Raw genomic sequence first — 14522 nt, 5'->3', positions numbered from 1 at the left:
GAAATTCCTCACGAACTTCCAGTGTTATCCCGTCTACCCAACACACACAAAATGTGAACTGCTCATTGCCTGTTACGTCGGCGGTACCATCAGCAATGATTCCATAAAACGAATTGTATCAGATGTCTTTGATGATGCCTCGCTGAACGCTATACGCCATAATTTCTATGAGCTCGTTCTGTATGTCGCTGCTCAGCCACCTATCTCGCTTCTCCAGCCATTTCTTCAAAGCAGGCACGTCTTGAGACCATTCATCTAGCAGATCAAGACCTTCGTCCTTCTTTTGCCCTTGTGAATCTTGACCTGTGCGGCATAGGTAACGCACCGAACCTGCCGAACCGCACTGAACGCACCGGTAACGCACCGAACCGCACAGTGCCTGCCTGGCTTCCTCCTGCTGTCTGCTGCTGTATTGCGATAATAGCTGCACTACCCACATTGCTTTTTCTTTCGACAGTTGGAGGCTTGCGAAAACGCAGTGAAATTGTCTCTTCTCATGACAGTGAAATTTCTCAACAGCCTTTTTCCTATTACTGAACCCGTTGTGAATGAAACACAGTTCCACTGCTGTAACGTTTTCTCCTCTTTCCTTGAAAGCTATTTGACACAAATTGCAAAACACGACGTCGCGTTCGTATACTCGTACGACAGCCACGTGAATTTCTCAAACCATGCATATTTACAGGACCTTCCGGTCTGGTTCGTTCGAAATTTGTAGCTCTTTGGCGGCAGTGATCGAACATCCGGGGGCGTGTCGTCATGGCTTGCGATTTCCATCGGAGCACAGTCTGTTGCCAAGAGGGGCTCTCCACCTTGTGCTACGATTGCTGGGATCTTGTAATAAGTGAGATAAAAGGTAATATTAGCCGATCAACACTGTATGAATCCTTTTTTGATTAGGTATTCTTTCAAAAAAAGAAATATAGCAAGATATGCAAAACATGCATGACACGCAAAATGTTGATGAAAGGCACATGAAGAGCACGGTGGAAATAAAACATTGCAAAAACGTACCGTCAATATCTGCTGCTCCTATCGCACGCCCATCCGGTTGACTTTCATGAGAGGTGCTTCCCGCTGCCACCCAAAATACAAATACGAAGGGGCATTAGAAACACATAAATAATCGATGTGGTGACAAAAAATGTGACGCAATATACCTTGTGCAACCTCGCTTCCATGGCCTAAACGTTTCGTCCCAGGCACGAAGAAGTTGTTGATCTTCTTTTGAGACCCAGATATCTTCCGAGGAAACGACATTGTAAATCGGCAGTTACTAAAAAATACACTCAAGGGATGAGAGACGTGCAAGTAGACCGCGTCACGTTTCGCCACCGCCGTGCGAGATCAACGCGGCTGCAGTGGACGCAGGAGTAGCATCCCGAGCAACGGACAATTCGCTTGGCCGACTGCCGCCCAGAGCCGTCTCGGGAATCGTGTCCAGACCACCGTGGTCCAGACAGATCCACTTGCCACATGTCGTCGTGTGCGTGCGTGCGTGTGTGCAAACGCTTGTGAGAGCACGGAGCTTGGGGAGAGAGTGTTCGCCCCGGGCCGGATGGATCCGCATCACGGCGCCGCCGGGTATGAGTCAGCGACGCTTGCCATGAACATGACCGCTGGTTCGACACGTGCGCGTCTTCGGAACCTTCTTCCTTTCCCTCTGTAGGATGGTCGCCGTCGAGACACCTGCTGTGTGGGCGTGTCAGATTTCTCTCTGATGCCAGCTTCTCTTGCCGTTCGTACGAGATGCAGTATTAAACCTTGTTCTTGTTAGACGATGCCATCGTCCTTTGCCGGAACCTACCGATGCTCTCCGCGGTACACCGCCAGGTCAACGTTACCCTTGGGGCTAGCGTGCGACAGCGGTGGGATGTCGCAGGCGAGCCCAGTGTAACAACCGGTCTACGTTTGCACGTCTGTGTGCTTAGAGCGAAGCGGCGAGCACCGCCAATCGGGCGAACCGCATAAGCTATCGGGAAAGATCCAGGGGGGGGGGGGGGGGGGGGCGCGCTGACCAGGCCGCGGGCTGACTGCGCGCCTCTCAATGTGGTGACGCATGAACACGTAGTGCGCGGGCCGCGGGCCGCGGGCGAACGGACTGTCGTGTGAATCGGCCTTTAGACATGAGGAGGAGGAGGTAAACTTTATTAAAGAAGAGGTCTTAGGCGCGGATTGGGGTGATGTTCCCCTCCCCGCGGTGGGCTCCTCTTCTAGGCCGGACGCCAGGTGGCCGACCGACGATGTCGTTCGGCGACCTCTTCGGCTCGCTCTGTGAATCGAAGTTGAACCTCCGGGTCTGAGCTGAGCAGCGCGGCCTCCCACTGAGATTGAGTAGAGAGCTGCAGACTCTTCGATGGCTTGTCTTGAGTACATGAGTATAGGATGTGCGGTGTGTCTGCCTTTTGGTGCCCACAGAGAGAACAGACGGGGCTGTACTGCTCCGGGAACCATATGGCAGTTGTCGATCATCGAGGTTCTCCCCTTGCATCGGCGACAATCAATAAAACAAAATTTCCGGAGGAGGCCGAAGAAGCTGCCATAGCTTTAGCCATTACCTCCACCACTGCCAAATACATCATCAGCGACTCTAAAACAGCAATTCGAAATTTTGCAAAAGGAAGGGCCCACTCCGCAGCCATCAAAATCTTACAAAAAATCTAATACCCGCCAGATCACATTGATCTGGGTCCTCGCCCATTCGGACCATCCTGGAAACGGGCGCACCAATTTGCCCGAAGATTCGTGGTTCATCGGGAGGTGCGCTACCCCGAGCTCAGGTCTGCCAAGGAGCGAGTGACAACCTACAAAGAAATTACTACCCACTTCAAGAAAGAAAGACAAATCTGCCCAGAACCACATAAATCTCTGAGTAGAACACAAGTCATTTGGCAGCAGCTCCAAACAGACACTTTCTTTAATCCCTTTAATCCGTACATGTACTTCATATGGTTCCCGGAGCCTTTAGACGTGACTGCCGCATACCGGCGGCGGTGCGGAAAGCGCGGGAAAATTGTCTGCGCCCCCATGGCGTTGACGCTCGTATCGTATTTTATCCATAATAATGCGAACTGCGCATGGCGATTATAGCTTTGAAAAAAGTAATATGTTACAATTTATAAGTTATTAACTTATTTTTTGTGCCACGGCAAGCAGACTACTAAGTATAAAAAAGTGACGATACAAAACATGCGTCAGTTTCGCACACTCCCCATGACCTAGGTACGCCATGGCGGCAATGGTTGGGCGCCCGGTGTGTGCGATTTCTCATCGTGTTCCGTGAGAACGTTGTGTTTGAAGAACTTCGACATAGAATTAATTATTCGCTTATTATTGCTGGCGAGATTGTTCAACAGTTATTTCCTTGATGGAGCTGAAGGAAAACAGTTTGCTTGCTTTTACTACTTGGCGAAGTGAACCCGTCAGTATGAATTGGGACAAGTTGTTTTCACCGGCTGGAATCGTGACCTTTCCAGGTGCGTACTGAGTTAGCTGACTGAAGTGTATTTTATGCTATTTTTGTGTTTGTAATGAAAAAATTCTACTAACGCATTTATCGGCACGTTATATTTTTACGCTGACTCGTTTTGCTGTTTTGCCTAACTCGCTGTGCATTGAAACAAAGGCTGGTGATGTATGCAACTGACCTCTACTACCGAAATGTGGGCATGCGTTCGGGTGGTGTGCCGAAGTGCATGTGGAAGCACACTCCGCTCAGCACGACTGCTTTTTAGTGCCGCAAAGGCATTCTTTGACGCTTCATAGACTTGCATCGGTAAAAGTGGCGTAAATTATTGGGCTTGTTTGTAGTGGTTGCCATGCTATTCTCTTGTTTGTCACCGATAAAAGTGAACAGTTATGCTTTGAGAGGGTTTCAAATTGGGCTAGTTGGTAGTTAACATGGTCACACATAATTGCGCTTTGTTTATTATGCTTTGTTTTGCAGCAACCGTGACCTATTGGGCTCGGCAGAAGAGTACTGATTCCACCACAGCTATAAACCTGACGATTATGCTCAACGAAAATATTCAAGATTCAGTGGAAGCGCCGAGCGCAGTAAAACATTGACACACTCAAAACTCATCTGCAGTGTTTTCGGCTCCCGTGACGGCCATGTACTCGCTTACTCAACTGTATTTGAGCTAGCTTACCACCTTACCACCCTCTATTACACCATACACCATACCACAACACCAAGAAGCCCTGGAACAAATCCAGGCACAAACACTACAGATCACTCAGCTCACAGCCCTAGTCCCCACACTCCCCAACGCCGCCGCCAAGCAGGCAGTTTTCATGGAACAAATTCAACAGACACAATCCCCTCCTCCCCATCTGACTGCCCACTCCCCAAAAAGAAAAAGTCCTGTGGCCGTCTTCAGAGCCCCCACCCCGAAGATACATCAGACTACGACATGCCCCCCTTCCATAGCTTTCTCCAGTGGAGCTACCGATGCATCCGCACTGCACGTACATCTCCTCACCCTTCCCCACCCCAATCTAGCCCCCTACTCCAGGAAACTAGAAGTTAACGCAGCACCCCCGTATACAGAACGATTGCGAGTTCTACGGATCAAACCCCACTGGTCATTCTCAGCCCTCCAAATTCCTGACATACATATGCGCCAGGAGGGATATGGGGACTCCTAGGGATCTATAAATGTAAAGTAGAGAATGACCTCCTGCATATATGGGATTTTACCCATCGCGCTATCACGGCATACCCTTCAGGCGGAGCTTAAATGTCCCCTCCAATTTTTTTTTTTTATTTCTGAGCAGCCAGCGCCATCTATCTCTTGCAAAGGCTTCCAAACTGTCGCTGCGCCTGGTGGGTCAGATTTGCGGTCGCAGGCCTTGAGCGTTCGGAAAAGTGCGTTTCTCATCACTCTCCTGTCGCTAGTTTGGCTTCTTTATTTCTCCTAGTAGAACCGTTTCCAACAACTCGTGCGCGCGCGGGAGGACCGTGCAAAATGAGCGCTTTTCGCCAAAATGTGTTTTTTTAGCATTTTTTTATTCCTGGGCTCACAAAAAATCCAATTGTAAGCTTGTTTTTATATTTGCTCCAGAAACCGAGAAATACTTATTAATTCACATAGCGTGACCAGCGCTCAAGTCGAGCTGCGAACACTTTTCAAAGTGCGCACGCTGGGCGCGGAACGCGGCTAGCGTGGCTTACAGGCCCTCGTTTGAAAGGTCGTTCTTAGCTATTTTTAATGCACATGATCTCCTGCAACGTGAAATTTTAATTTAAAGGGCGAAAATGAAATTTTAGAATTAGCAGTGATTTCAGCGGCCATGAAAAAGAAACCCGAGATGGGGTTAGCGCAAACTTCAAAGGAAAAATGGCGCAGTAATTGTCTCACATCTCGGTAGACGCCCGAACTGCGCCGTAGGTGAAGGGAGGAAGGGGGGAGTGAAAGAAGAAAGGGGTGCCGTAGTGGAAGGCTTTCGAATAATTTCGACCACCCGGGGATCTTTAACGTGCACTGACATCGCACAGCACACAAGCGCCTTTGAGTTTCGAAGGGCCCCGGAATAACTCGACCCCCTAGAGATCTTTAGCGGGCACTGAAATCGCACAGACAGCACACGGGCGCCTTTTCATTTCGCCTCCATCGAAACGTGGCCGCCGCGGGCGCACTCGAACCCGGCAACTCCATCTCAGTACCCGAGCGCCCTAACCACTGCGGCACCACGGCGTTTCAAAACGCGACCAATCAAGCATTTTTAATACGGAAGCATTTCTTGCCTCGTGAGTGGCGTGGACAGGTTGTGTTACCATGAGCTGTCGATCATCCAGTAAGAGTGTAATTATGATTTGCAATGATCAAATGACTGAATGGAAAGTTTAAGAGACCGAATTATTAAATAAAATAATTAAATATAGTCGGATGCAGTCTGCAGTGAAGCCGTGGTATAGTGGTATTAGTTTATCAATTAGCTATTAATTAATTTTTAATTAAAACACGTAATTAATAATAATAAATTAATTAATGCTAAATTAATTATAATTTGTTTGGCTACTCAATGAATTAAATAATTACCATCAATGGTTAATTAGGTTCACCTTTTTTTTTTACCCGCCACCACGCTGATTCGTCATCGACCATAGAGTTTCTTACTATTACCTAGAGGGAAAGCTGGCGGCGCTGCGCTTCAGCCACCATGGACGCTCAAAGCATCATGGGGCGGTGAGCTACTTGTTGCGAGACAGTCGTAGTTCTTCAGGAACACGGAGTGTCATTACTAAGATGTTTACTAAGGCCGCCGCGGTGGCTCAGTGGCTATGGTGCTCGGCTGCTGACCCGAAAGACGCGGGTTCGATCCCGGCCGCGGCGGCTGGAATTTCTTTGGAGGAGAAATTCTAGAGGCCCGTGTACTGTGCGATGTCAGTGCACGTTAAAGAACCCCAGGTGGTCGAAATTTCCGGAGCCCTTCACTACGGCGTCTCTCATAGCCTCAGTCGCTTTGGGACGTTAAACCCCATAAACCAAACCAAACCTAAGATGTTTCATTCCAAAAACGCTGTTCGTGTATGCGCAGACGACTTTCGCGCGAACGCAGTGTGCAAAAACCATAGTAGTGAAAACGCGATGACACACGACGCCAATAAAAGGCTCTACTCTTCCGAAATGCCATTAAAAAAAACCTCTTAAAGTATCTAAGCAACAACATTTTTTTTAAAACATATTTACTTTTGAAAGTGCGCCTATTAATTACGAAATATTTGTTTTTGTAGTGTTCATCACTTGGCCAATAGGAAAGCTAGTCATCTCTTATTTTGGGCAAACTTTGCGCTTAAATGCTTTTCTGCTCATTTGTTGCAATCATTAGACAATATATTGAATGTTAGGACATTCGTAGTTATCGAACAGCTTTATTTTTCTATTATATTTTTGCCAAAAGTTGCAGTTCCGCAACAAGTAGCTCACCGCCCCATGATGCTTTGAGCGCCCATGGTGGCTGAAGTGGTCTCGAGGGGTCGCCATGCAAACTCCCATAGACGGGCCGCCAGCTTTCCCTCTAGGTAATAGTAAGAAACTCTATGTCATCGACTAATCAGCCATTTTGACTTTTTGTGTCTAATGGTAAGCCTTTTTAGTTTGTCAGTTTTTCGCGACAAGAATGTCTTCGTTAAATACGACCTCCGACAACCGGAACTCAAGAAGACGGTGTCGGTCCACCTGTGCAAGAGGTAAGCGCAGCCGATCAGGTTAGGCTGCTGTTATTTCCTTGTTAGGTTTTTTTTTTTTCAGAGACTATTGGCAGGGCTGTGGCATGTTGCAAGTTGCGCGTCCGCGCCGAGGGTGGCGCCGTGGTCGAAACGATTGCAGCGATCCTGGTATCGGCGGTAAACGCGGCTGCAGTTAAGCCTAATAAAAGTGAAATTTTTCGACCACTACCAATAATAAAAACATGCTTATGAACTAAATTATGACCAGCCATAGGTATTAAAAATAAGATATCAAAGAAATTAGTTGCGAAGATGACGACGCGGGTAACGCGGCAGCAGACGACAAGCAGACGACGGCCGGTCAGCCGCGCAAGCGAAAACGGCGACGTCGGCGACATTCGCACTGCAGCAGCGTCATTGGCGTCATGTCGAGTCACACAGTGAGCTTTTCTTGGAGTCTTTATACTAAGAACTAGCACTGCAGCATATTATGTTGTCCCTAGCCCAACGCACTGTGATTTCGTCTACATGAGTCGAAGGTTGAAATTTTTCGCTGCCTTTCTCTGCGTGTGTTTATTCATAGTCACCGACTGATGCGTTTCAATACATGTCAGATGTTTTACTTCCCTGCTATCTACCTAAATCTCTTACAAAGTCGCGACAAACCTATATTCACTCATGTAGCATTTTATTATGTACACTGTACCTACCTTGACACCTTTTTTTTTTATCCCCTATATATTCTCTGTGCGTTCGTCTTCTAAGTTTACATAATGGTGTTTTTTTATTTTGATTTTTAGGATGCCTGTTACTGATACTGCAATGCCACTGATGCCTAAAATCACTTTTTGAACATAGTTTGTCTCTGCTGATGTTCTTTTAATAAATTGTTCTTTGTAGAAAACCATTTACGCTTTTCGTTCTCGAGCGAGCGCAGCTGCTAAGCAGTCGCGCCGCTCGCCACCATGCACCATGCTACATCAACAGACACATCTAAATACAAAAGCGAGTGAGCAGATTCCGTAAGTACTTACGAAATCAAGCGTGAATGCAGCGCGGGATCAGTTAATCACCAGTATTTACAAAGCTTGGATCAAGATAGCGGCCGCCAGCACCAGCAACGCGCGAGTACAGTGCACTGTAGCGCGAGCAACCGGCCACAACCAGCCGCCTAAACGCGAGCCGCCATATTGGATTTTTTATGCGTTTACCGCCTCTCCCAGGTGCCGCCACCATCGCCTTCCAAAAAAAACGTCCCCATTGGTTCTATGAGAGTGTCACTCCCTTGCTATTGGGATCAAAGGCAGCGCACGTTTTCAAACAGCGCTCTTAAAGGGGTAGAGACACCACATTTTTCTGTTGTACTTAAGGGTTATAAATAAATCGTAGCGATTCAGTGAGCATGGAACACCATCTTAGAAGCATGAACTCGCATTATATAATTAATAATCGTATTATTTGTACCCAGCAGTTTCGGTTTCGGTTCCTAGTTGCCAGGTTTTGCCACGCTTTATACATGACGTAAAAAACCAGACAATGCGTTGTCATGTGGGTCCGGAAAGCCGTGACGTCGTTGTAGGCATGTCGTCTGCTTGACACGCACGTGGTGCGCGTCAAGTCTTTTGTACTACCTTGGAATTTGATGTCTGTACCCCTTTAACGTGCACTGACTTCGCACAGTAAACGGACCTCTAGAATTTCGCCTCCATCGAAATTCAACCGCCGTCAACCGCCGAAATTCAACTCCATAAACCAAAACCTAAAGTGCGCCTTAATTTAAGCACGGCCGTTTCCTTTTTTAGACGGCGCCCAAGACTCCGGATGAGAAGGCACAAGCGGACTAGAGCGGCGGCGGCGCGTGGAAAGGGAGACAACGCGTAACGCGTGCACGCAGACATAGATAGATATACAACTTTTATTTAACAGAAAAGAGGTTGTATTCCCTGGAAAGCCCAGCTGCACTGTCCCACTGGGTAGTCCGAGTCCCATTTCTGAGACGACCTCCATGGGCCACTCCACCAGGTCTTGCTGTGCTTCTTTATCTTGGGGTAGACGTTCCCAGGCATCCGAGTCCGGGACTGGCATGAGGTTTTTTTTTTTAAGGCGAAAGCCTTTAATGCCTCATACTGTCGTGACCAAGGAATGTTAGCAAGTGTGTCCGCGTTTCGGCCTCACTAAAAAAAAACTGTCGAGGCTGGGAATCGAACCAGGGCCTTTGAGGTGGAGACGCCGCCACTTCGCCACGAGGGCTCACGGTTTGAGTGAATAAAGGCGCATCTAGTGAATGCATGGGTTTCATAGATAAAATAAAAATAATAAAAAAGAAATAAAAAATAAAGAAACAAAAATAAGAAAATAATGAGAAAAATAAAAAATAAGAAACCAGTGCGCCAGGAAACGCTTTTACCTTGTAGCACTTTAACGAGCCAAAGTACCCCCTGAATTTTTTTTTGGGGGGGGGGGCCTTCATCAGCACATAACGTGATTTTGTGTAGCAACCTCACTACAATTGGGACATAGCGGACTGAAGTACACTCTATAGTGATTAGAGAAAGCTGAAGCCTCCTCAGCATAGTGGCCTGTGTTCTACTTAGCTCCTTAATCGGGGGAGGGTAGATTCTTCGGTTTTTCTTGTACAGCTGCATGATTTCATGGTATGAGCTTTCAGTGTCTTCTAATCTCGAGCATCTCTGACTTAGGTGCACCCATGGTTGATTAGACCCCGGGCCACACTGTCCGCTGCTCCATTTCCTTTGTTTCCGGCATGTGGCGGAACCCAGAGGATCTTAATCTGTTATGATACTTTCCCTGTGGCTAATATTCTAGCCGCTGTTTTACCAACTAGACCTTTGCTCTACTTTTATACGCCTCTTTTAGAGTCTCCCACTATGATCCTGGAGGAGTGGTTAACGACCACCAGGGCTAGGCTGCTTCTTCAGCCTCTATAGCGGAGAGAGCCTGTATTGCACTTAAGTTTGAATCAAACAAAATCAAGCTTTATTTTAACATCGTGATGTTGGGTGGGCACATACAAAAAGCCAAAAAGAGGCTTGACGGGGAATGTGCCCCCCTGTACAGGGCAGAGGTTGTTACATCAGCGGGGTGAGTTACAAATAAACAGTAAAAAACATCATGTGGTATCTGCGTGCAGCAAAGGTTAATAATTGCATAGGACCACTATACAGGCTTATTAATGAACAGAACAAAGACAACAAAAAACAGCAAATGCATCCATTCAAATTCTTTAAGACGGTCATTTAAGCACCACAGGAGTTATATGTACTATTAAGCATTTGGGGAACCAGAACTCAAAGCATTTGGCGACCATAATTAGTGCGGGAGAGAGGTATGTACCAATCATCATTAGCTCGCGTAGTGTAAGGTTTGTCTTTGGGGTTAAGCGAGCTAGAATGTCGAAAAATGGGTTCTTGTTTTTTCGGTGGGTTTTATAACGACGAATTAATAACGTTTTGTAAAGTTCATTGACAGGTGTTATTCTTAATGAGGAAAAAAGCGGAGACGTGTGGGCATCGTAAGCTGCGTTGGCAGTAATGCGGAGAACTTTTTTTTGCAGATTTTTCAATTTTATTATGTTTGAGAACGTTGTCGTGCCCCATACCAAATGACAGTATATTAGATTGGAATAAAACAATGAATTATATAATAACACCTTAAGCTTCTGAGGCAATAAGAAGCGCACCTTGGAGATGATCCCTACTCTAGAAAGTTTACCAATGAGATGACTGATATGATTATTCCAGAGCATGTTCTCATGAAATATAACACCCAGATTTTTTATGGAAGAGACAATTTCTAATGTGTTGGAACCGAGTGTTAGAACAGGACTAAAATCAAGAGGTTTGTTTTTAGAGCGGAATATAATAGCCTTCGTTTTTGTCGCATTAATTTTCAAAGATGAAGATATGTGCTCCAAGTGAGTAGTTTATCAAGCATCTTGTTAGCCCTTTCTTGTAGTTCAGGTACTGTGGATCCAGTAAAAAAAATGCTCGCGTCATCCGCATAAATAATATATGTGGCAGTTTTGTTAATGTTAATTATATCATTGATGTACAGGTTAAATAGTAAAGGTCCTAGTATGCTGCCTTGTGGGACGCCTGCCAAACAGGTTTATGATTATACTGTTATCAATAACTACACTTTCTACATATTTGTCATGGCTTTGCCTGGCGGCATCCACACAAACTGCTGGGTTTCCCACCCAAACCATCTCAATTACGGATGCTCTGGCTTGGCATCTCTCATCATGTCTGCCCGGGAGCATGTTTTTAGGAGTAGGCTTTATGTCCAGATTAGTCCAAACTTCTCTGGGGATTCAGAACCGACCTTCTGACCTCTGGACTGGGTTAATTCCTAGTTTCTCTAGAATATGTCTCCTCATGTTTGACGTCGAGAGCCTCTCCTTTTGAGATGTTTTGTGTGCCTCTAACAGTTCTTCAGTGGTGTTATGATCCCTAGTTTCAGTAGTTTATCATTGCTAGCATATTGTGGGATACCCAGGGCCAACTTGTAGGTTGTCCGAATTGCACTGTTTCGGGAATTCTTGTCACTTTGCCGCAGATGGTAGTATGGGAAGGCATACATTATTCTGCTTACGAGAAAGGCTTGTACTAGTCAACATGTCATAATCTTTCAGCCCTCTATGCTTATTGCCTATCATTCTAAGCATACCTCCAGTTTGTTTAGCCGTTAATTGAAGCCGCTTTAAAGCTTCCCGATTTCTGGTGTTTTCTTGTATAAGCATAGTATCCTTATAGTTCTAACCGTGTTGACCTCTTCCCCATTTACGAGAATGCTAATTTTGGCACCCTCGTCACATGGTTTACTCTTGTTGCTTGATGTTTTCCTGATCACCAGTAGTTCTCATTTACTGGATGAACAGGTTAGACCTTTCGACCTAACATATGTGTCCACTACCTCTACTGCCTTCTGCAGGCTTTCCTTTATTTCACCATCATTTTCTGTACATGTCCATATGGTAACGCCATCCCCATATATGGCGTGCTTAATGTGCGGAATATCTTGTAAGAGAATAAGGAGGCTTCTCATAGTGAGGTTAAACAGGAAGGGAGATAGGACCGCCCCATGTGGAGTCCCTCTGGTTCCGAACCTCATTACTTGACTCGATACATCTCCGATCTGTTTTTCTGCCGTTCTTTCTTTTTGGAAGCTTTCTATATACCCAAAAGTTCTCTGTCCAATACCTATCTCTGAGAGGCCTCTCAGCATAGTCGTATGTAAGACATTGTCAAAAGCTTTGATAATATCTAGCCCCAGGATAGTCCTAGAGACTAGAGAGGTCATTGTTGTCCATGTGGTCGTTGAGTCTGCTCAATATGATGTGTTCCATAACCTTTCCCACACAAGAGGTAAGTGAAATTGGTCTGAGGTTGCTTAGGTCCAATTTTTACCCGGTTTAGGTATAAAAATCATCTTTGCATGCTCCCATTTTTGGGGAATTTCACCCACCTTCCAATATTTGTTAAAGAGCTGTGTCAGCTCCTTAATCAATGTGACATTCGGATTTCTTAATCTCTTGTTTGTAATTCTGTCTACACCTGCAGCCGAGGTAGTTTTGATGTAACAAAGAGCTGCCTTTACCTCGCTCTCCGTAATATCCCTATCCAGCTCCTCAATCCTATCTTCCACATATGTGTGCGTTTGGTCCGCATTCTTGGTGATATTTAATTATATCGTTATAATCTGCCTAATGAGATCTTCATTTGTTCCTTGACAGTTATAGACAATTTTCTGTACAATGTTTCCCGTGGTTAACCTATTGCTGGCAGGGTCCAGGAGGTGCCTCAAGAGACTCCACATATTTTACTTTCCCAACTGTCCATTTAGCCTGTCACAAGTTTGCATCTAGTTCTCCCTCTTCAATTCTTATGCATAATTCTTAGTTTCCATCTCTTAAACATGCTCGTACGCGCCGCTTGCATGTGGATCAGCTTCACGTCTGTCACTGGATCACCCTCCAGGTTTTCCAGTTCCTCCGTAGCTGCCTCAGCATCCTTGGGCAAGTTCTGCATCCAAGGAACTAGGTCTAGTGACCTTTCATTCTTTTTTTCTTTCCTAATCTCCCCAAAAAGTGTCCCAGTTGGTGTGTCTTATTTATCGCTTGGCCTTTTTGCGTCCCCTGGCCTCTACTACAGTAGTCCGAATATAGTGATCACTCCCCATATTTAACTCTGTATTTGTTCAGGTTGCTTGGCTAATATTTCTTGTAAGCGTTAAGTCTGGCTGGGTATCCCTCGTTACGGTAGTACCGATCCTCATGAGTCTAACCGCGTCCAAAACGAGTGACATCCCGAGGGTCTGGGCCATGTCCCATAATGTGTAACCTCTTTTTTACAGCCGTTTGTTGATCCCGATGCAGGGTGTACGGTGTTGAAGTCCCCATCCACTATCAGAGCTTCCTATTAGGCTATATCACACGCTAGTTTGAAAAGTTTAGCTACCGCCTCAGCTCTTTCCCGAAGTTGAGAAGCATCAGCGACTCAAAAAGAGGAAGATCGGTCTCTACTAGCAGAAAAGACAATTAGGAGAAGCAAGTGGCCTGGAAGGAAAATGAAAGCAAAGACAATGCAGAGGTAAGGAGGCTGGCTGAGCAAGTTAAATCCCTTGAGCAAAAGTCAAATTTGGCAAGAGCTGAAAATAAAAAAACTAAAGAACAATTAACCAGAAAACACAATCCTCCTAGCGTGGTCTTCAGGACATTGCTAGAGCTAGCACTAGCAATGAAAATGACAAACAGCTTGCATGCAAACATAAGGAGGCGGAAGAATCTGAAATAGAAAAGCTAGAAGCAAAACTAGACACTGAAGTAGCCTCGGTTTTGGCAGAAATGGGGGTACTCATACACGAGTTTCACAAATTCAAGATTGTAGTAGAGAACAATTTTGCGCTTGTGATGGAAAAATTAAACAAGCTTACACAGGTTCTCAAACAGGATATGCAACAGAACTCACCTATAAATTACTTGGTCAATCAACAGTCTGGAGTAATTCACTTATGCTAGAGTACTTGAAGCTACATCAGTAGCTGGCTCGCACCATGAGCTATATGGTACAAAGAAAGATGGTTGAATCAAAACTTACTGCCTGGCAATGGAACTGCAGGGTGTTCGCCCCAAAATGCAGTCTTAGAATACAAATTCAAAACTATCCGGAAGAAAGACCAGATGTCATTGCACTGCAAGAAACAAGGGTTGACATTAAACTTTGCCTGCTTGGCCTTTGAAAAACAAAAAGGCAAAGCGTCTCAAAACAAAACAGCTATTTTGGTGCACAGAAACTTGAAGAAGCTCAGAAAGGGGCTCTAATAAAGT

General features: G+C 45.8%; 1 protein-coding gene across 2 annotated transcripts in view; it reads left to right on the top strand.

Moving 5' to 3' along the window:
- Positions 1-7043: 7043 nt before the first annotated feature.
- The window catches only part of LOC149351296 (cyclin-D-binding Myb-like transcription factor 1), a 108204-nt gene continuing 100725 nt past the window's right edge, over positions 7044-14522 (top strand). Inside the window, exon 1 of one of the 2 annotated variants that reach the window (XM_089580612.1) lies at positions 7044-7195. In XM_089580612.1, the coding sequence (XP_089436738.1) occupies positions 7126-7195 (70 nt within the window). In that variant the 5' untranslated portion in view covers positions 7044-7125. The remainder of the gene's footprint in view (positions 7196-14522) is intronic. The other variant, XM_089580611.1, reaches the window with a different exon arrangement.

The sequence above is a fragment of the Amblyomma mixtum genome, chromosome 3 (genome assembly GCF_055824585.1).
Source record: "Amblyomma mixtum isolate Tamu chromosome 3, ASM5582458v1, whole genome shotgun sequence".
Lineage (NCBI taxonomy): Eukaryota > Metazoa > Arthropoda > Arachnida > Ixodida > Ixodidae > Amblyomma > Amblyomma mixtum.
Note: the sequence above shows the minus strand (reverse complement) of the source record. Positions and strands in the feature narration are given on the sequence as shown.